Here is a 20452-nt window from a genome sequence, read left to right as displayed (position 1 = left end):
TTTGTACTCGTCTTCCACCTCAGGCAATCCAAAAACAAGCATGAGTAGGGTTTTACACCACGAGGTGGTCCGAGCCTGGGTAAACTGCCACGTGTCCTAGTTCGTTTCCCTTAAGCTCGTGCCGCTGGAGAGTCATCGTGGAGTTGAGAGGTAGAATATGGTAGGACAGCGAGCGCACCCTAGAGTTCAAACCTTTTCTTGGGTGTGCGGAGCCCCGATTCCCACAATCACCACTTTAGAAATTGTTGCTCTTTTCACTATGCCGAATTTTCAACAGCGGGAAAAAACACTGATACGTTTTTTTAACATAATTTGATGTGGCTTAGTAGTGTGTGGATGACACATCGCCTAATGGCTGTTAACAACCATCCAACTAGTGTGGTCAAAACATGTTTAACAAAAGGGAAAATAAAGGTCGAGCTCATTTTCGCTCACTCTCTCTAAAATCTCATTGTCCTCTCTCCCCTTTGCACCATTGTTGCTCACCCTCACCGTCGGGCCACACTGCCTTCCTGGAAATACATGGAGGAGAGCAACGACAATGAGATGGTGTCGTTCGCTCAGGAGGTAAGCATATGTCGTGCTATGTCTAGTAGGCTAGGGCTAGGGTTAGGGTTATTGCTAGTATTTGGTGATTTTTTATCTGGGGTGATTTTAATCGGATTCGGTGCATTTGACCACTCACAATTCCTAAATCAATCCAACCCCTCATAACCATAGATGACTCAGACTTTGAAGGTGTTGTGGAGATAGAGGAGGGTCATGTTGAGTGCTAACACCAGAAAAATGCTAAGAAATTCGTAGCATTTGAAGGTAGCCTAAGTGGAAGGAGGTTTTATGGATGTGGTGAGGAAGTAAGTTCATGTTTGGTTCTTTCATAGTTTGTGTACTTTTACTAATAGTATTTAGGGTGGCGCTAGGGTTATCTATGTGAAGTATGTTAATCCTTGTTATGTTTACAATAAGTACTAAATGTGTGCATTAAGAACAACACTTAGTGTGTGTATGTCAGCCAAGTGTTTCTCTGAATGTGTGTAGTTTCCCTGAATTCAGTTATCTATTATTTTACTTCATAAATTGGCCAAATGTATGTAATTTCTCTAAATTCAGTTATCTATGTGTTGAACATTGATTCCATTGTTAGTTATATGTGTAGTGTCAAATTGTGAATCATGTAACATGTAGGGTAGTGTTAGTACAAATTTTGGGGTCAAATGTGTAGTTAGCAGTTATCCATGGTGTGCCATTGTTAGTAAGCTGAATGATTTGAGTTGCAGTACCACTGTTAGTAAATGTTAATTATATTATAGCTAGGCAGGTCTCAAATTAAAAAAAATGGGAATTTAACATAGGTAGTGTGGATGATTTAAGCAAATGTCTTAATTCATTTAACATAGCTAGTGTGAATGATTTGAGCAAGCGTATTAATTCATTTACCTTGTAGTTTTTTATCGTTCAATAGTAAATCTTGGCAATTCATTTGATAGAGTTAGTGTGAATGCTTTCAAATGTTTTGTACTGCAGCTTGGCGATTGTGGCTATATTCAATGGGTTGATATGGAGTCTCTTGAAGCTATGAAAAAAGCTCTTCAGAAAACTTTGGAGGAAATATGAAGAATATTGTTCTGCTAGAACCCATGAAGGGGGTTGATAATGCATAGGTAGTCCTCAAACCTCAAGACAAGGCCAAGACATATGTCATACACCAACCTTGTTGCTGATGTGAACAAGATGCTAGATGAACAAGTGCAAAGGACATGTCAAGAAAATTACAAGAGAATCATGTTAGAGGACAATGAACTATTGGAGAAGCAGTCGGAGGAGAATTTTTATGGCATACATGATCTGAAGTCCATTCATAAAGTGCAAGAGAAGTGATCAGGAACATGAGATGCATGAGCTAAAGAAGGATAGGGAAAGGGATGGGCTGAAGAAGGAGATGCATTTGCTGTAGAGTGAACTCCAAGTCCACAAGAAGGATAAAAACATCTAACCAATGATAAGATTGAGATGATTAAGGAGAGGTATGAGCTCAAAAAAGGAGAAGAAGAAGCTGGAGATAGCCATTTCTGAGTTGCTTAAAGTTGGGGAAATTCCCAAGGGCGAGCTGAAGAAGATCAAGGAGATTTGTGATGAGGATGATGTCATTGAGCTGAGTGGGTGAGTGGCTGAGAGTTATTCTACATTAGTGGTATATGCTACCTACCTACCTACCTACCTATATTTGTTGAATTGTATGCACTATGGTACCTAGCTATATTTTTGGTTGTGTATGAACTATGGTAGTCTATTTGTGCGATGGTTGAACTATTGTACCTCTAATTATGCAGTTTAGTACGTGAGCAACCTAGTTCCTCAGTTTCCAGTTTCTTTCATGTTGTTGGGAGTTACTCTGTATTTGGCAATCTATTTCCAATAAAATTAATTAAACTTGGTAAGGTGTGACATCCTCGACTTTTGCTACAGTCATGATTGTAATTAAGCGACAGCGATCCCGCGCTAATGATGCCACGTCACCATGGATTACATCAATGTTCTCATGATTGGTTGAAACCGAATCAAAATTCGAAGCTTCGAGATTAAGTCAAACGTGAAAAGATTCTATGTTGTTGAAATAATAACGTCGGGGAGTTATAAAGGTTACCTACGAAGTATAAAAATGAATCGGGAACTTTTGGAATAATTGATAATCCCAATATATTTACAAAAGGAGCTTTAAACAAAATAAGTAAAGAGAAATATAGTAAATATAAAAGAAATAAATAAAAGAAAGGATTAAAAGTATATATAATAAATTATAAAAGATAGTAAGTAAAATTAGGTAATATAAAGAATTAGCAATAATAGTTAAAAAGGGAAAGAGAAAAAGAAAAATAAAGAAAAAAAAAACCGAGCCCCCCCTGGCCGACTGGGCCAAAGTGGCCCAGCCGGCCACAACCGCGAAACCCTAGCGCTCCCACTGCGACCCCCTCACTCCCCTTAGCCGCCGCCGGTTCCCACCCCGCGAGAGCCACACCCCCGGTCTCTCGCCCCCCAGATCCCCGTTCCCCCTCGATCCCCACGTCCTTCCCACCTCTCCCTATCGACCGAGGGGAACCCATCCCTCGGTTCCTCTTCCTTCCCTCGGCTCCTTCCTCCCACCGACGCCCAGCACCCCACCTGGCGTCCTGCAGCGGCCCAGATCCCCCTGCCGCTCGACCCCCCCCCCATCTCATCTCCCCGCCGGCGGCGCCCCTCGCCCCCACCCCGGCCGGCGAGCTCCCCCCACCGCCGGCCTCTCCCTCCACCGGCCTCTTCCTCCCCACCCCGAGGCCTCCTCCTCCCCTCGTGCCTCCAGATCTCCCTCCCTACCCCGAGGCCTCCCTCCTCTCGGCCTCGCCTCACTCCCCACCGGCCATCCCGACGACCACCTCGGTCGCCCCCCCCCCCCCCTTCAACTCCGGCGACCACCATGATCGGCCGGCCTCCCTCCCCTTGAGGCCGGGGCAACCCTCGCCGGATCCGGCCGACCCCTTCTTCACCGGAGGGATCTCCTCTCCGGCCACGACTCCGGGAGGCCCCCTCCGGCGACCGTCACCGCCGCCACCACGTCCTCACCGGCACCACCGCGCCATCACCACCGTCGCCTCCGCCTTCCCGCGAACTCCGGCTTCACCGGGCCGTCTCATCAACGTTGGTGAGCCCCTCCTCGGGCTCCTCCCACCATCGCGTTCCCCTCACCGTCCCGATTCCGTTCCGGCAAACGGGGCTCCGATCCGTCGACGTTTGACTCCGGTAGGAGGAGATGAAGTTGGCTCTCTTCTATGTTGAGGAAGTTAACACAGACTCTCTGTTGTGTTCTTTGTTGTCTGTTAACAGAGAGAGATGAGAGTGTTAAGAGTTAAAAGAAAATAAAACAAAAGGTGTATTAGTTGTGTATGTATGTATGTATGAGATGTGATGTATGTATTTGCGTATATAGGTATTTGGAGGAATACGATATTTGCATGATTATGTATCTATGAATAAAATCGAGTATTTGGCCTAAGGTCACTTACCGGTGGGGCCAACGCACCCGCTGTCTATGACAGGGAGGCCCCACGCGATAGTTAAAAAAATAATATAAAAATAATGTTTTTATTAAATAAATAAATAGATATATTAGTTAAATTAATTAATTGGATAATTAGAATAATTAGAGTATGACACGTGGGTCCCCCACTAAATTAATCTGATTAATTGATATTTAATCTTAACTAAAACTTGTGCCTATGACATTCGGGACCCGCTGGTCAGTTGACGAGTCAAATGTTGATGTCAGCATGACATCATGCTGATGTCATAATAGCTTTTTATTAAATTATTTAAATCTGTTTTTAATTCCTAATTATTGATTAAAACTTTAAAAAATTAATATTAAATAATCCGTAAGTCAGATCAAAATATTTTCAACATGAAAGTTGATCAGCAGAACGAGACGAACCCGGATACACGGCCCGTTCGTGTGTCACGCGTCCCTAGCATAGCAAACATGGAACTTTTCCATCGTTTCCAGTATGACCGGTAGTAGCCCGAGACCCGGGAAAATATCGTCAGATATTCTTCCGACCCTCTATGACGGATGTTGCTACGTTAGCTCATGTCTAGCCTGCATCTTGCCATGTCATGCTTTGTGTTGCACCGTTGCTATTATTTATTGTTTCTTCCCCCTCTTCTTACCGGTAGACCCCGAGACTGACGCTGCTGCCGGTTACATCTACGATCCTGCCGATCAGTCCTTTGCGGCAGAGCAGCAAGGCAAGCAAACCCCCCTTGATCATTCCTATATCGCCTATGTCTTTCTTCCTACTGCTTGCATTAGTATTTTGCTATTGTTGTAGTTAGCTCCTATATCTAATGCATAGCCTATTTTTGATGAACTGCTACTTTCAGTCCTATACTTTAAATCTGCTTAGTATAGGTGGAGCAGTCTTCCCCTCTGACCCCGTAGTTCAGTTGCCTCGCTTGTTTTCAAATCTTGATCTCTGATCGACGAGCCAGACCCGACACAGCACATACATCCCCTTCGTTGTACGACGCTACATGGATACTATCGGGTATCGAGGGTGACACCTCGCTAAGTACTCCTGATGATATCTCTGTAGTATAGCTAGTCGGTCGTGGTTATCGAGGGTGATTCCTCTTTCACCATTCCCGATGACGCCTCCGTCGTGCAACCCCTCAAGTGTGGGACCCCCGAGGGTGATTCCTCTAAGCCCACCTTGACGGGTACATCGTTCGGAATCCAACGAGGGTGATACCTCGGATTCCCCCCGATGTTGCAACCACACAGTTAATCGACCTTGTTACTCGGATCTTTGATGATTAGTTGTAAGACGGGTGGATTCCCGTGAGACTGTGTTGCTGGCCTAATTAAAATGTTAATGGATTTGGGTATTTGATCTGGGTTGGTCGGAGACCTTTTCGCACTAACCGGCTACACGGGAAGAATTATGGGTACTCGGCGTCGCGGTATCACCCGAAGCTTTTCAGATGTCAGCAATCGTAGTGGCGCGCGCCCGAGTGGTCCCGAGATGCATTGCGCTTGTGATTAAGGGATGCTAGGACTGACGTCGGCCGCCCTCGCATCGTGCAGGAGCGCGGAGGGGAACTGGGCCCATGAACCCTTTGCGCTTAGGATTTAGACCGGCGGGCTGACCTCTCTGATTAGTCTTAGGTGGGGCTGCAACGTGTCGATATTCCGAGGCCGGGCAGGACCCAGAAAAGTATGTCCGGCCAGAGTGTTATCGAGCGTGACGGGACATGTGGTGCACCCCTGCAGGGATGAAAATTAACTATTCGGATAGCCGTGTCCACGGTTACAGGACGACTTGGAGTTGTGCCCCGATCTTATACAACTACAATTGTTACTTAACTGGAATTAGTTTGCCTCGGGATTGCTTCCTCGCAGGGAGTCGAGGGAGGATCTTTAGGCGTGACCTCACTTTATTATTGTTGTAACAATATGACTATTATTGTTTTACCCCTGTTCTACTCTCGTCTATTGCTGCAAGACCCTGAAGATGCTAGTCTTCGATAGGACTAGGCCTTCTCTCTCTATTCTCGCATTGCTGCAGTCAGTCCACATATAACACCCCCCCTTCTTTGATACTGATGCATATTTAGAATAGTTCTGATGTAAGACTTGCGAGTACTTTGGATGAGTACTCACCGCTGCTTTGCTTCCCCCCTTGTCCCCTTGATCCGTTTGCTGCGACTAGATGATGGAGCCCAGGAGTGGAGTTTCCTGCCGATGTCTGCCATCCCGATGGTGTCTTCTTCGTGGAGGCCGTTGATGATCAGGAGTAGTTAGGAGGTTCCCAGGCAGGAGGCCTCGCCTCGTTCGATCGATGTATCTTTTGTGCTAGCCTTCTCTAAGGCACCCCATGTTTTATGTCTGTACTCAGATATTGTTGCTTCTGCTGACTCGTGTGTTTATCGAGCTTCTGTATTCTAGCCCCCGAGGCCCCTGGCTTATAATAAGAAGCTTGTATTATTTTTATTTGTGTCTAGAGTTGTGTTGTGATATCTTCCCGTGAGTCCTTGGGTTTGGTCGTACGCATTTGCGTGTATGTTTAGCTTACGATTAAACCGAGGGCGTCACATAAGGAGTTCCCAATTTAATAGGACCTTGGCAAGGATTTCCCAACACAATAACAACTTGTCAAGATAGTCCCAAGAAAGCAAGAACTTGGAAAGCTCTGACCAAAAAAGCAGGAAGTTGGAAAGCTCTTACCCAAAAAATAAGAACTTGGCAAGTTTTTACCTAGACAAATTCAAACAAGTTCTTACATAGACAAATTCAAACAAATATACTTCTAAGTAAAACACATTGAATTAGTGCGAGAACTTGGATAGGAAAATTCAAACAAATATAACCAAAAATATGCCAACTAGTATCATACTGCGAATCATAAATAGGTCACAATAAGTAGGTGATAATAGGGATCACAACAAGGAGACATATGATTGCAGTCTAGCCTAACATCTAGACATATTATTTGCATTGGACATTACAACCAAGATCAGAAGATCTACAAAATATATCTAACATGATTAGCTTACTTGTGTTCCACGGCCTATTATATACATTGTCCTAATATATACTTATTATCCTAACTTCCACTTCACCCCTCTAGCATTGACTTGATCTTCTCAGGGTTCTCCTTGCTACCATGCCCAACTTTCACCAATCACACTCTCAAGCTTCTTCTTCTCTTCTTGAAGACTATCTCTATCCTCCTTGATCTTCTTCATGGCATTCTCGATGTTCCTGGTGATATCTGCTTGAGAAGTAAGGATGCACCTCCTTTCCTTGGTCAGCTTCATCTTCTCCATCTTCTGCTCCATCTTACACCGATCCTCTAACTCTTCCAGCTTTTTCTTCATATCTTCAACATCCTGCATTCTGATAGTCCATTTGTTGCACCTTTGCATCTTGGCAATCAAATAGCTTGCCAACATCTTCAACCAGATCATTGTATTTCTTGCATAGGAAGTCATTCTGCTTCTTAAGCTTAGTTATTTCTTTGTTATAAGCTCTATAGTACATTGCCCTTCCATAGTTTTGCTCATGAAACAAGTCCCAAAGTTTTATCAGGAACCTATGCAGTAATAACGATCCAATGGCCATCAACCCACTGAACCACTCCGCAGTCGATACCTCCCTACAAATAATGTAGGATTCACTTATAACACTACCTAAATGCAGTTAGCAATTAAATTAAATTCACTAGTTATACATGAGTTCAGTGGAAAAATAAATAACTAGTGCGCCTACAGGAATCAATTCTAAATTCAGTAACAATAACATTCAGTAAAAAATAACTAGTGCACCTATAAGATTCATTTCTAAATTCGTTAACTAGTGGAACAACTACCTTAAACCAAATTCATTTAAGTAGTTTGCAAGTGAGCAACTAGAAGATGCAATGTACCTATATTCAGTTAGGCATTTTGGAAGTGAGCAAGTACAAGATTCAGTAAAAATACAAGATTCAGTTAACTAGTTAGCAAATTTGTAACAACTAGTTCGGTAAAATGTGATATTCAGTAAGGCACTTTGCAAGTCAGCAACTACAACATTCAGTAAAATACAATATTCAGATAAGAACTTTGAAAGGCAACAATTACAACATTCGGTACATGGCTAAATTGAGTTAAGAACTTTCAAAGTCAACAACTAAAAGATTCACTACATGGTTAAATTCAGCTATCTACTTTGCAACTCAGCATCTAAACCACATTACTTGCTTAGCATAGCCATAAAATCTCTTCCAGGTGTCTATGCCATCAAAGTCAACACATTTCTTGGCCTTAAACTGATGAACCTTGCACTACATGGTAAGATTAGCATCAAGCCATAGAACAAAACATCAATAGTGGTCTCGGGGTTTCTTGCTTGGACGGGAACCATCAACATAGCTTAAATCAGATTTGAGATGGCAACCGCACAAATACAAACCCTAAACCAAACGAAAACTAGTGGAAAATCTTACCCACACATCCATGTACATGTCGTTGTAGTTCAAGCCCTTCTTGTTGCTATCATTCTCATCTTTCTAGCACGACATTGTGTGCCAACGGTGAGGGTGAGCGGCGTCGGCGTCAACACCACAGAGGGACAAAGGCCAAGAGGGGCACAGAAAGAGCAAGGGGTGAGTTGTTCGAGAGAGTGAGGGAGAGAGTGAGCTCGGCTTTTGTTTTCCCTTCAGGGAAATAGGTTTCGACCGTGCCGGTTGGATGCCTTTAAAGGTCGTTAGGCGATGCATCGTCTATGCAACTGCTTAGCCACGTCAAATTATGTTCACAAAACGACTCAGTGATTTTTTTTCCAATGTCAAAAATTCGGCACGGGAAAAATGTGCCAATTTCTAAAGTGGTGATTTTTTTGCTAATAAGCATGTCACTAATGTGGTTGTTCTATGCTATTTACTCGGTTCCATGTGGTACCTCCGACTTGGACGAACGTATTGGTTCGGCATATGAGCGGAATATTCCCTTCCCAGGAATCAAGGCATTCCGGTTCTCCTCCCCAAACACGAGAACAAGGACGAGGAATGGGTTGGTTGTGTTCCATCCCACCCCGTGACACAGACGATAAAGGGTATCCCCCAACTTTATAATATAAAACAATCATCACTGAATACAACCGAGAGACCAAACAACGCACACAACACACACACCCAAGGCAAGATACAAAGGTGTCGAGCACTGGCACCCCACCCCACCGACAAAAATAGAGAGGTCAGCCGGACAATAACGAAGCCAGGCCTCCAAAGCAGTGCCTCCAAGAAGGGTACGACCAAGTTAGCCGCCACCGTCCGATCCACGAAGATCAGATTTTCACCCGAAGCAAGACGATATGAGAGGGAGCGTCGCGACGGAGCCTTCGGGAAGGGTACGATGACAAGAATCGTCGCCACCGCCGGTGAGTCGAAGGATTGGGCAAGTGGTGTACCCCGACACTCGCACGCCACCATCACACCGTAACTCCATCAACCACCCGGAACCACGCCACCCGCGAGGTCATGGTTATCCACCCGCACCTGAGATGCATGCTCCACACTCAAACGTCGCGCCTCCCACCGCTAGAGCCGCCGCCCTACAACAAGACATCCCCGAGACCTACACAAAGGCCTCGGATTTGGATCAACGGACAGCCCTCGACCGACAGAAACCCGCAAACGCTCCGCTGGTAGAGCTGCGCCAACCCGCATGTGGCTCGGGAACGGGGGAGAAAGGGGAGCGAATGAATCCGAACCGGTGCCGCGCCGGTGAGAGGTGACGCGAGTGCATCTAGGCCACTCATCCCTCCAACTGAGCTTCCCGCCGAGCACGAGGAAAAGAGGGGAGGATCACCCTCATGTCGCCCCACCATGGTAGCGGCATAACTCTCCGCGAGGCCATCTACAAACATGCGCCCGCCGACGAGGGAGGCCCGCACCTGCCGCTGCAACCGAGGTAGCTCATCAGGAAGGCCCCCCCACACCGAGCGTCGTCGTCCTGTCGCAAGGGCCCAACTGAACGGGGTCGCCCACATCCACCGCTCCCACACCGCCCCACACCATCACGCCACAGTGAGAGAAGTTGCCCACGGTCCAGGCAGCCCGCAACCCGCAGTGTCCGAGGCGGATCCGGACGCACAGAGTTGTCGCCGCCGTCATCGTGAGCTGGCTTGCATCACCACCAAGCCGCCTGTCGCACCACCGCCATGCCCCCGTCGCCGGCCCGCGCCGGAGCGTTGATGTGCTGCCGCATCCCGGCCATGAGGGTCGGCCCGCGCGGCCCCTCCCTCCCCCCCCCAAGCAAGGGGAATGAGCCCGCTACCGCCGGCGACGCACGGGCTTCGCCCACGCATGCTCCCTGGCAACGGTAGGGGGAGAGGGAGGAGGAGAGAGGAGGCGACGGATCTAGGGTTGCCTCCTAGGGGCACCCGCGGAAGCGCCTCGGGAGGGAAGAGGGGACAGTGGGACTCTGTGTTCCACCCCGTGACACATACCAAAGCACCCTAAGTTTCCTGGAATAAGATGATAAAAATCAAAAGGAAGGCTAGAAGCAAAAAAACCAAGCCTAGAAAAGGTCGAAGTACAAGACTCATTATGGTGAAGGATGAGAGGGATGGCTCGCCATGGACCCTCCACCTTTGAGTAGTCTTCATAGACTAGTGGAGCAAGTTTTACCACCATAACCTTCTCACATACTCCCACCATGGGTGGGCTCGAGTAGTCTTCATAGACTAGTGGAGCAAGTTTTACCACCATAACCTTCTCACATACTCCCACCATGGGTAAGCTTCACCACGGACCACTAAGCCTATATAAGCCATCCATGGGCATGTACTCCATTCACCCTCATTTGAATGAAATCAGCAGAGGACACTAGGTCTCCTAAGGAAATACCAGGGAGCTTAAGAGTCTAAGCCTGAGGAGTCATGGACGACTCAAACCGACGTCGAGGAAGAGAAATTTAGAGAGGGTGCCAAGGAGTTGAGAATGACTCGTGCGTGCGACCAAACCTCCATCGACACCTTCCTAACAGAAGAGTAGGTTGCCCTATGTCAAGGCAACTGAAACTATTCAAAAATCATTGTTATGTGTCACTCTTGTCCGACAACCTTTGCTATACACACCCCTGCTAATCTTTGTCCTGATCACGCTAAAAAAACATCTCTCAGTCACATTGTTTCCATAACAACAGCAATTAGAAAAGTAAGTACAGTTGAAACACAAGATGCAATTGAAATGATGTAGCCCAAACATGTAATACGATTCACAAGTGCCCTTGAAACAAATGTAGCTCAAACACCGAATGCAATTAAAGAAAATACAGATTAAAAAGTACAATCCAAAAACACAGTGCAGTTAAAAACAGGCAGTTGAAACACGCGATGTTATTGAAAATAATACAGTTAAAACACACGAAAAATATAGTAATTAAATCGTGTGATGTAGTTGAAAATATCAAGTAAAAAAACTGCAGCAGTATGTATGAGGCAAACATGCACTTGTTTGCTTTTTGCGATTTCGGTTCTAAGAAGAAAGTTATTGCTTAACAAGAACAAGCATTCAACTTCGATCCAAAAAGAAAGCCGAATTTGGGTGGTGACACTGTAGGCGCACAGCTCAGCCAGAGGACAGTTGCTGTCCACGTACGTACGTTTCCTTTGCCATCAAATCCCCATGCATCCTGAGCACAGACAATGATCTTCAGTACTCCTAACTAGCGTCGTTTTCTGATCCAACGAGCCAATGGCAGGAGAACAATCTAGACAACGACTTTTAGCGCCAATGAGTGTCATTTTCTGATCCAGCGAGCCAATGGCGGAGGAACAATCTTTTTTGCCATTTTCAGCAGCTTTGCGCTCCCACACCATCCTCTCCGGCGATTCTTGGTAGTCCATTTCCAGAATCCCGGCCCGAGGGCCGGCGTTCGGTGGACCATCATCTCGGCGAGTCCCATCGGCCGGCGAATGGGATCCTGCGCCACGTGAAGGGGGATGGGCGGATGGCTCATTGTCTGTTCCATCTCCGGTCAAGATTATCATGCCAGTGGAAAGGTTCCTCCAGCCTGACGTTCGCTGCGTCCACGTAACTGGCCTCGTTGCCTTTCCTGCTCCTCCCTTTCCCCAAAAGTGTCATGCATATCTAACGGTTGCACAGCTTCCGTCTGATCCAGTACTCATCTGATCCGGCTTCCATTTGCAGATATGCTCCTTGTGCCATCAAAGCTACAGTGATTCATGTGATCCATAGCCAACCAGTTGATAGACGAGAATAGCACCTGCATACAAGAGTGAACTTTTTATTATCAAATAATACAGTACTACTCATTTGGGCACATCCAAATAGCCTAAAAGACCGCAGAGGCACCAACAGGAATTAGTGAGCAGAGAGGTTTAATCACGACATGCTTCGCAGAATGCTATTGGACACAGTCAAAAAACAGAATCATCTGTTGATCAAAACAGAAACTACAACATGTTTCTGCCAATGTATCGTTTAGACAGCACTAAGTACTCCTGCCTCGGTTAATTTTGAAATTAGTTACTAGTAGTAGTCATCATCGAGATTACCTTTCAGGCGTTACTCCAGTTCAGTTTCAGGAGTAGTGTTTATTTGCTCCAGGTGACATGAAAGGTGTGATGAGATGGTGAGCTTTCACTCCGATTACTGGAACCCCTGCCTCGTTTAATGTTAGAACTTGAGAACTCACAGAGGATTCACCAGTTCAGCTGAAGAGACCTGCGCTCTGCAAGTGGGAATACGCTATCAGATTACACAAGCCTACGGCACAGATTACATCAATAATATGGGATTCTGTGGACCCCTATTACTAGTCAATAACAAATGCAGTAGACCTTATCTTTCTCTTGCTTTCCGCCTTCTCTTTATCTAAAGCCCATCAGCTCCGCAGGCATATTCCTGTTATGATAGAAAGATTAGGACAGTGTATTTCACAGATCACAATATCAGAAAGTTGGAAGGACAGTTTGGACCGTCATCTCATCTCAAAGAGAAAATGCATCGTTGCGGGTGTACATTCGAAGCTGCATTAAGACCATACCCTCACTCCTTAGAGATCATATTCTGTTCGGCAAGCTGGGCGGGATGTACGGAGTACGACGAACTTCGTGGAAATTTCACTAGCAGCACATGCATGTTATACATTGCCCTTGCATGAATCTTTGAATTTGGCAAGGAAGCTTTGAGTCCTGAAGATAGTCACCCAAGGAGCTTTCAGTTTAATGGTATATAGAAATTACTCCCGCTGTCCCATAATGTAAGACGTTTTTTGACACAGTAGTTAAGTGACAGAATGTCCCTGTGGGTTCCAGCCAACCTAAAATTTCTCAGAGCACATAGCATGATATGAAGGATGGCAATATTATACAATTACAGGAGCAGGGAATGACTAATTTTCAAGACCAAAAAACAAGAATTTATATGTTCATCTATTGGATAGATAAGCAAAAATGCATTTGAATCTCAGTTTTTATGACGCTGTAAGTCCAGAACAGATATAGTTACTGTTCAAACTTTGTATGTTGGCTTTTCGAAAAGGAAAATGGCTGTGCTGAAATTGTCATTTCAAACTCAACTGCAGGACCTTAGTCACATTATGCCTGTTTCTGTTTGAGCATTTAGTCCCGTGGGCTAGATCTCGATTGGAAGAATAACAAACAATCATATCCGAGAATATATGAAAACAAAAACTAAAGTCAATCTGCCACCTCATCTTCATCTAAACTACCACTCTATTTTTTTAAGGATGAACTAGGCTTGGTTCTGTATTCCAGATGTCGGGATGCATTGAAATAAACCACACACCTGTACCACTAATTTGCTTCAAAAGCCTCTACTCGATAAAAGCACTATCAAGCAACAAATTATTAAATTGGAAGATGGCAATGAACAGGTGTCAATAGAAATCCGGTAACCACTTTATATCATTGTGGTATATTAATATTCCCAACCAATCATGGTCAGAAACCCGCTTTTGCCATTCATATTAATTAGTAGATCATGGCTGCAAATACCATTAAAATAAAATCATTTCTAGTATGTATGCTCTAACTTGTATACAGCAGCAAAATATGACACTGGCAAGTACTGGACCTGTTAGGAGGGCTAAGGCAGGGGCCAAAGGGCTTAGGGTCATCCCTGCCCTCCTCCTGGGACGTCCATTGATACATTTGTAACACCGTTGTACTAGCCTCTTAGGAGGATGCCCCCCCCCCTTTTCAATGCAATGAAACGCAAAGGCTTTTGCGTTTTCTCAAAAAAAAAAGTACTGGACCTTTTGATGCTTACTTATCCCATTTGCCTAGAACTATTATTGAGGAAGAGGGAGGGAACTTTTTTGTTGAGCCTGAAGAACATAAGTTTTGCCAATCTGAAAGACAAGTCAAAAAGGCAATCAACTTTTCACTAAGAACGTATCATGTCTATGGTTCCAGATATAGGGAATAAGTAAGCGTGGCCATCAGATTTTATTCCATCGATGTGGAATTGCATTGGACACTCCTTCAATTAGTGTAGGCTTAGAGAGTGGACAGGCCTAAATATTTCCAGTGATGGCGACCAATATCATACTCTACCTTAAAGTTAGATTCCAAGGCGTCTGGAGCTCATAACTCCTGATATCATGAATGCCTTCAGCACTTTGATTGTTAGTATATATAGGGCATGCACCTGCACTCATCAGTTCACCCAAGTTCACATCTCAAACTAAGTTAGCTTGTCCAGAGCCCAACTCAAACTAAGTTGGCTTGTCCAGAACCCAACCCATTCTTACTCAACCCCCGAAGATTGTTAATCTTCACTAACCATGTCAAGGGAGGCACTTGCCATAGGACATGTTGTTGGGGATATTTTGGACCCATTTGTCAAAGCAGCATCACTTAAGGTTATGTACAACGGCAAGGAACTAACCAATGGTTCTGAGCTCAAGCCGTCACAAGTAGCAACTGAACCAAGGATTGACATTGCTGGGCGCGACATGAGGAACCTTTACACTCTGGTAAGTCCATAGCTACATCATTATTAGTTTATTACAATGAACAATATTAAGTTTGAGGAGGGATATTTGGGTTCCCGCCCAAAAAAAATCTGCTTAAATTGCACAGGCTTCAACATCACAAGTCAAACTTGGCTTTACTATTTGTATTCTAGAAAGTAGTATGCAATCTCCCATCCATAACATCAGCTTTTCAAGTCCACACACTTCAGTCGTTACCTGTACGTATATAACACTAAGAGCAAAGAATCTCAACGTTCCGTAATTTGTACAACCTCATCTATACGGGTTGAAAAAGAACTTTGCGCTTACACTTATTTATTTCATGTGAATCCTATAGAGATACTATTCTACTTACTTTTGATAGGGTCTGCACATATTCCTGCATCTTTTCATTCGGTGATGACTGGGAATCAAAATTATGCACGTCATCGATGAAGTACAAGAATATTAATCATCATGACTAGATGCGGCAATAAATGCTTACAATTATGAATCTACACATTTTGCTTACGTCATGAAGGTGCTCTAGTCACGATACTGCCACTGAAACTTACAAAATAATAGCCTTACAGTTATTTAACATTGCCTTCTTTTTATAATTCAATTAAAATTCGTCTGAAAAGCATCAGGTTAATGGATATCTTTGTAGTCGATATTTTCTTAATACTGTTCTAGAAGGCGGCCGTCTGCCCACCTAAGCACTAGCACCCCTCCCACCTAGCTCCTCCTAGCCAAAATATACCGCCTAATTGGCGATTATGCACTAGGAACAGGTCTGCCTCCTGACTAACATCCAGTATCTTGATGGCCACAGCTTCTTAATTACAAGGCAAAAATACATTTCAGAAAGTGCATATCGATCTGTCTGCGGAAATATCATACTTTGCTTCCATGGTAACTAGTACGGTCTTAAGATAAGAACATTATTCTCCCTAAACTAACAACCTAACTTGATATTAGGTGATGGTGGATCCTGACTCGCCAAGTCCAAGCAACCCAACAAAAAGAGAATACCTTCACTGGTAAGACCTGGAACATCTCATAATTAGTAGAAGTTACTGAACTAGTTATTATTTTTGTATGTGTACAATGTAACACCTCAAAAGTTAAAAGTGTTTCTTATGGTTATATACATACAGGTTGGTGACAGACATCCCAGAATCAACGAATGCCAGTTATGGTGGGTTCTTCATGTTCTTTTTCCCTTACTAATTTCAATATTTTAATGAGTTTAACACTTTCCTAAGATAATGTACATTCAGCTGGTTCAGAAGTACAGTTGAAATTAACATTTAGCTTATTTTATTCAAACAAAAGTACATCGGTGATTACTTAGGGATAAAAACTCGAGATGACAACTATAGAAAGTGCTTAGGGTGCAAAGTTAGAAAAAAAAAGGCATTTAAATAGCATACCTGGTTAGTAAGCAGCACATTGCCATATCTTTCACATCAATTCATGGCAGAAATTTCTTCGAATTTCTGTACTAGAATGAACTCACTTTTAACATGTTAACACGGATTTTGTTACAGGAAATGAAGTCGTCAGTTATGAAAGCCCAAAACCAACTGCAGGAATACATCGTTTTGCTTTTATACTCTTCCGCCAATCCGTCCGGCAAACAATATATGCACCAGGATGGAGACCAAATTTCAATACAAGAGACTTCTCCGCACTTTATGCTCTTGGACCCCCTGTGGCAGCAGTGTTCTTCAATTGCCAAAGGGAGAACGGATGTGGAGGCAGGCGATACATTAGATAAATATGGAAGCATTATTATTACCCATCCTCTAAAGGCAGGATGTTTAACTAAAATGTGAGAACATAAACAAGGTCCACATCGCAAGGCAATAGTAAATGCTGGACCGTACCATTTCATGTATCTTAGTTAAAAATTTACAATGCCATGTATGCAAGTACTAAACAGGGTGCTTTCAGAATGAATTTAACTACAGTCATGCAAGTACTAAACAGGGTGCTTTTGGAGTGAATTTAACTTACAATCTCACCTCGAACAGCACTTTATCTTCTTCTTTAATGAGGAATATATAATTATGACATCCACCAACTGTCCCTGTCATGTTAAAAAGAAGATGCCCTTCATCAACTAACAAGTTGAGTGAAAGATAGCAGAACAAAGAACTAATGATGTCTCATACTCCTTCAGAACACTTCACCTTCTAGACTTCAGGATAACTTCAGAGACTAATAACAGGCATGTTTACAAGGCTGGTATATTCTGTATAGCTCTTGGCGCAGTTATGTGCAGGGTAGAAACTCTACCAGTCTCAACTCAATCTGATGTAAAAGGTTCTGCAACTTTTTGCCTCACCTTGTATAAAATGATTACAAATTAGTCTGGGTTTGTGCCAGTGCCTTGTAAGGGTCAGAATCCATTCCTCCATCCAGGAGTTCTGATGCTGAAATTCACCATCAATCATGGTCAAGAACTGAAGAGGGGCAGGATACTCCAAGAGGCACCAAACAATGGCTGATATTCATTGTTAATCATGTCTGGCTGACTTTATACTCCACATGGCTGTTCAGATTTTTAACACCAGAAAAGCTGCGTAAGCACAAGAGCAGCAAACAATGAAGTATATATGTGCAGTAGCCATTCCAAGGTTAGATTTGATCACCATTCACCCACAGAAATAAGTGTAGCCAGATGATGCTAACAGTGTGCAATGACTACCCATCCAGTCCCTAGGACCAACTAAATCAGTAGATATTTTCTGAATGCATAAGATCATATCTCCAACCAAAACTGAGAATCTGCCTGAAGAATTACAGCCCATCGAAATGTATTTGCTTCATTAGCATGAAAAGCATTGCACATATCGCATCCATATCTTGATGATTTGTCTGTCCAACTACAAATTCACTGGTCTTACCATTCACCTCAATCAAACTGGATCCTGGCTCCTTCCACAAGCCTTTTTCACTCAACAGACCTCTCACCCTCTTTACATCAGTCCATCTATCATTCAGAGCATATAAATTTGAGAGGAGTACATAAACGCCACTCCCAGAGGGCTCCAACTCATGGACATGCCTTAGAATCTGCTGTGAAAACTCTACTCGACCATGAGCTTGGCATGCACTCATCAGGGCTCCCCAGGTGGACACAGCAGGCGTCATAGGCATGACCTTAATTAAACCGTATGCCTCCTGGATGAGCCCAGCTCTGCCAAGAAGATCAACCATGCAACCGTAATGCTCTTCCCATGGCGAGAGCTTGTATGAATTTTTCATCAAATTAAACAACCCGAGGCCTTGTTGCACCAAACCTGTGTGGCAGCAAGCACCAAGGACGATTATAAAGGTGACTTCATTGGGGGGCAAGCCTGAAGCCACCATCCTGTCAAAGTACACAAGAGCTTCCCTACCATGACCATGCAATGCGAACCCATTGATCAACGCATTCCAAGATGATATATTCTTGACGGGCATCTTATGGAAGATTGAAAGAGAAGTTTCCAAGCACCCGCATTTTGCGTACATATCAACCAATGACGTCCCCACATGCACATCCCACGCGATGCCTTTACGCTCTATATATTCATGCACCCACCTCCCAGACTCCAGCGCGCCTAAGCTCGCACAAGCTGAGAGGACAGTGGAGAGAACAACCTTATCTGGCTTCACCCCTGATGCCTGCATCCCATTAAACAGCTCCAATGCCTCGCTCGGAAGCCTGCAGTGCACCAAACCACTTATGATGACCGTCCAAGAAACAATGTCCCTCACCAGGAGCCTGTCGAACACCCTCCTTGCAAGATCCAACTTCTCGCACTTGACATACATATCCAACAGAGCATTCCCAACGATGAGTTCCATCTGCCTCTCCCTCTTAAGACACCACCCGTGCACAGCCTTCCCAGCGCGCACGGCCCCCAGCCTCCCGCACGCGACCAGCGCGCTAGCCAACGTCCCCTCGTTCGGCGCGACGTCCATCTCTCCAAACACCGCGAGCGCCTCGGTGAACCTCCCTCCCCTGACGAACGCGGACACCAGTGCGGTCCAGGACACGACGTCCCGCCCGGCCATTTCATCGAACACCCTCCTCGCGTCGCCGCACTCGCCGCACGCACCGTAGAACGTGACCAGCGCGTTGCGGACGGGGAGGCGCCCCAGGAACCCGCCCCTGAACGCGACCGCGTGCGCCTGGCGGCCCTCGCGGAGGCCGCCGCCGAGCCGCGCGCACGCCTTGAGCGCGGCCGGGAGCGTGTACCCGTCGGGCCGCCCGGCGTCGCCGCCCGCCGCGAGGACCGAGAAGGCGCGGAACGCCGCGGAGGGGTCGCCGGAGAGGGTGAGGTGGGATATGAGGGCGTTGAAGGGGTGGGCGCAGCGCGGGCGCGGGCGGAGGCGGAGCAGCGCGGAGACGGCGTCCGCGGGCGCTCGCGTCGCGGAGACGAGGCGCCTGGCGAAATGCGCGAGGACGGCGGCGTCCGCGGCGAGGCCCGAGGTGAGGAGGAGGGCTTGGGCTGCGGCGACCGCGCGCGCGGTGAGAGGACTCGGGGACGCGAGGATGGCGCGGAGGCTTGCCGGCATTGGAGCAGGAGGGATGTTTCGGGGTTTTGTGATCGCGGCATGGAGTAGCCTCGTTTTAGAACGGCTGAGTGTACGGTTTGACTTAAAAATTTGTTTAAAAATATATATTTTTACCTTTTCAATGCATTCTAAAGTAGAAAAAAAAAAATCTTTCTCATCACACGGTAATCAAGACCAATAATAATCTACACAGTCTTTTTAATTTCTACATGCACTTAGCTCATTAGGGTTGGGTAACTAAAGAGATCGAGAGAAAGCACGTACCACTTTTGTCGCCCGTCGCGTCCGTTGTGGCATTTTTGCATTAAAAACCCCTAACGTTTTGTGTATTCAACCCGCACTCCTGATTTGAGTGAACAAAAAACGTTTCAGTTTTATTAAAAAAAAACACCCGGCTCACATTATCCACCCGTCCTCCACCGCGGGATCGTCCTCCACCAGGGATCCTCTTTCCGGATCCGTCCTCCACCACGGCCACGAGCACGCTCCTCTCCGGCCCGTCCTACACCGCGGCCATGAGCACGCTCCTCTCCGGCCCCGTCCTCCGGCGAGGTGCGTCGCCGCGCCTCTTGCTGCCAGTGTCCCGCCACAGCAGCCAAGCAAATGGAGAGGCAGCGCGGACGGCCAAGCAAAGTCCGGGGTGGGGCGTTGGCTCTCTCGATCCAGGCGGGATCGAGGCGGGGCATGGCAGCTCGGGCACGTCGCGCGTGGAGGCTTGCCGGGGAGTGGTGTCGTTTGTCCGATCTGGATGCTGCTGCTCCATCACTTCTGGTTCATCAGGGTCGATGGCCCTGCCGACGCGACGGATCGGCTTAGCTCCTCTTTATATAAGCTCTCCTCAAGGATTGATCATAGTGAT

At 45.7% G+C, this 20452-nt stretch overlaps 2 protein-coding genes across 7 annotated transcripts; one reads left to right on the top strand and one right to left on the bottom strand.

Moving 5' to 3' along the window:
* Positions 1-11395: 11395 nt before the first annotated feature.
* On the bottom strand, positions 11396-19608 carry LOC123427073 (pentatricopeptide repeat-containing protein At4g38010-like). 6 transcript variants are annotated; one of them, XM_045111019.1, is made up of 7 exons: positions 17217-19608; positions 17049-17113; positions 16455-16733; positions 13084-13231; positions 12878-12941; positions 12593-12768; positions 11396-12300 (listed from the first exon to the last, which is right to left on the bottom strand). In XM_045111019.1, exon 1 carries the CDS (start codon positions 19591-19593, stop codon positions 17827-17829), a length of 1767 nt encoding a protein of 588 aa, XP_044966954.1. In that variant the 5' UTR covers positions 19594-19608; the 3' UTR covers positions 11396-12300; positions 12593-12768; positions 12878-12941; positions 13084-13231; positions 16455-16733; positions 17049-17113; positions 17217-17826. The 6 variants fall into 6 exon arrangements, with proteins under 6 accessions (XP_044966954.1, XP_044966956.1, XP_044966955.1 ...); XM_045111021.1 differs by having other exon boundaries at positions 12593-12761; XM_045111020.1 differs by having other exon boundaries at positions 17049-17107.
* Positions 13225-17033, top strand: LOC123427075 (protein FLOWERING LOCUS T-like). Its single transcript, XM_045111026.1, has 4 exons — positions 13225-15039; positions 16000-16061; positions 16179-16219; positions 16572-17033. Exons 1-4 carry the CDS (start codon positions 14848-14850, stop codon positions 16799-16801), a joined length of 525 nt encoding a protein of 174 aa, XP_044966961.1. The 5' UTR covers positions 13225-14847; the 3' UTR covers positions 16802-17033.
* Positions 19609-20452: the final 844 nt, after the last annotated feature.

Source organism: Hordeum vulgare, chromosome 2H, assembly GCF_904849725.1.
Source record: "Hordeum vulgare subsp. vulgare chromosome 2H, MorexV3_pseudomolecules_assembly, whole genome shotgun sequence".
Lineage (NCBI taxonomy): Eukaryota > Viridiplantae > Streptophyta > Magnoliopsida > Poales > Poaceae > Hordeum > Hordeum vulgare.
Note: the sequence above shows the minus strand (reverse complement) of the source record. Positions and strands in the feature narration are given on the sequence as shown.

Coding starts and splice junctions, on each gene's coding strand:
- LOC123427075 (XM_045111026.1), top strand. CDS start 14,848: ATGTCAAGGGAGGCACTTGCCATAGGACATGTTGTTGGGGATATTTTG. Junction 15,040..15,999: donor TGAGGAACCTTTACACTCTG/GTAAGTCCATAG, acceptor ACTTGATATTAG/GTGATGGTGGATCCTGACTC. Junction 16,062..16,178: donor AAAAGAGAATACCTTCACTG/GTAAGACCTGGA, acceptor ATATACATACAG/GTTGGTGACAGACATCCCAG.
- LOC123427073 (XM_045111019.1), bottom strand. CDS start 19,593: ATGCCGGCAAGCCTCCGCGCCATCCTCGCGTCCCCGAGTCCTCTCACC.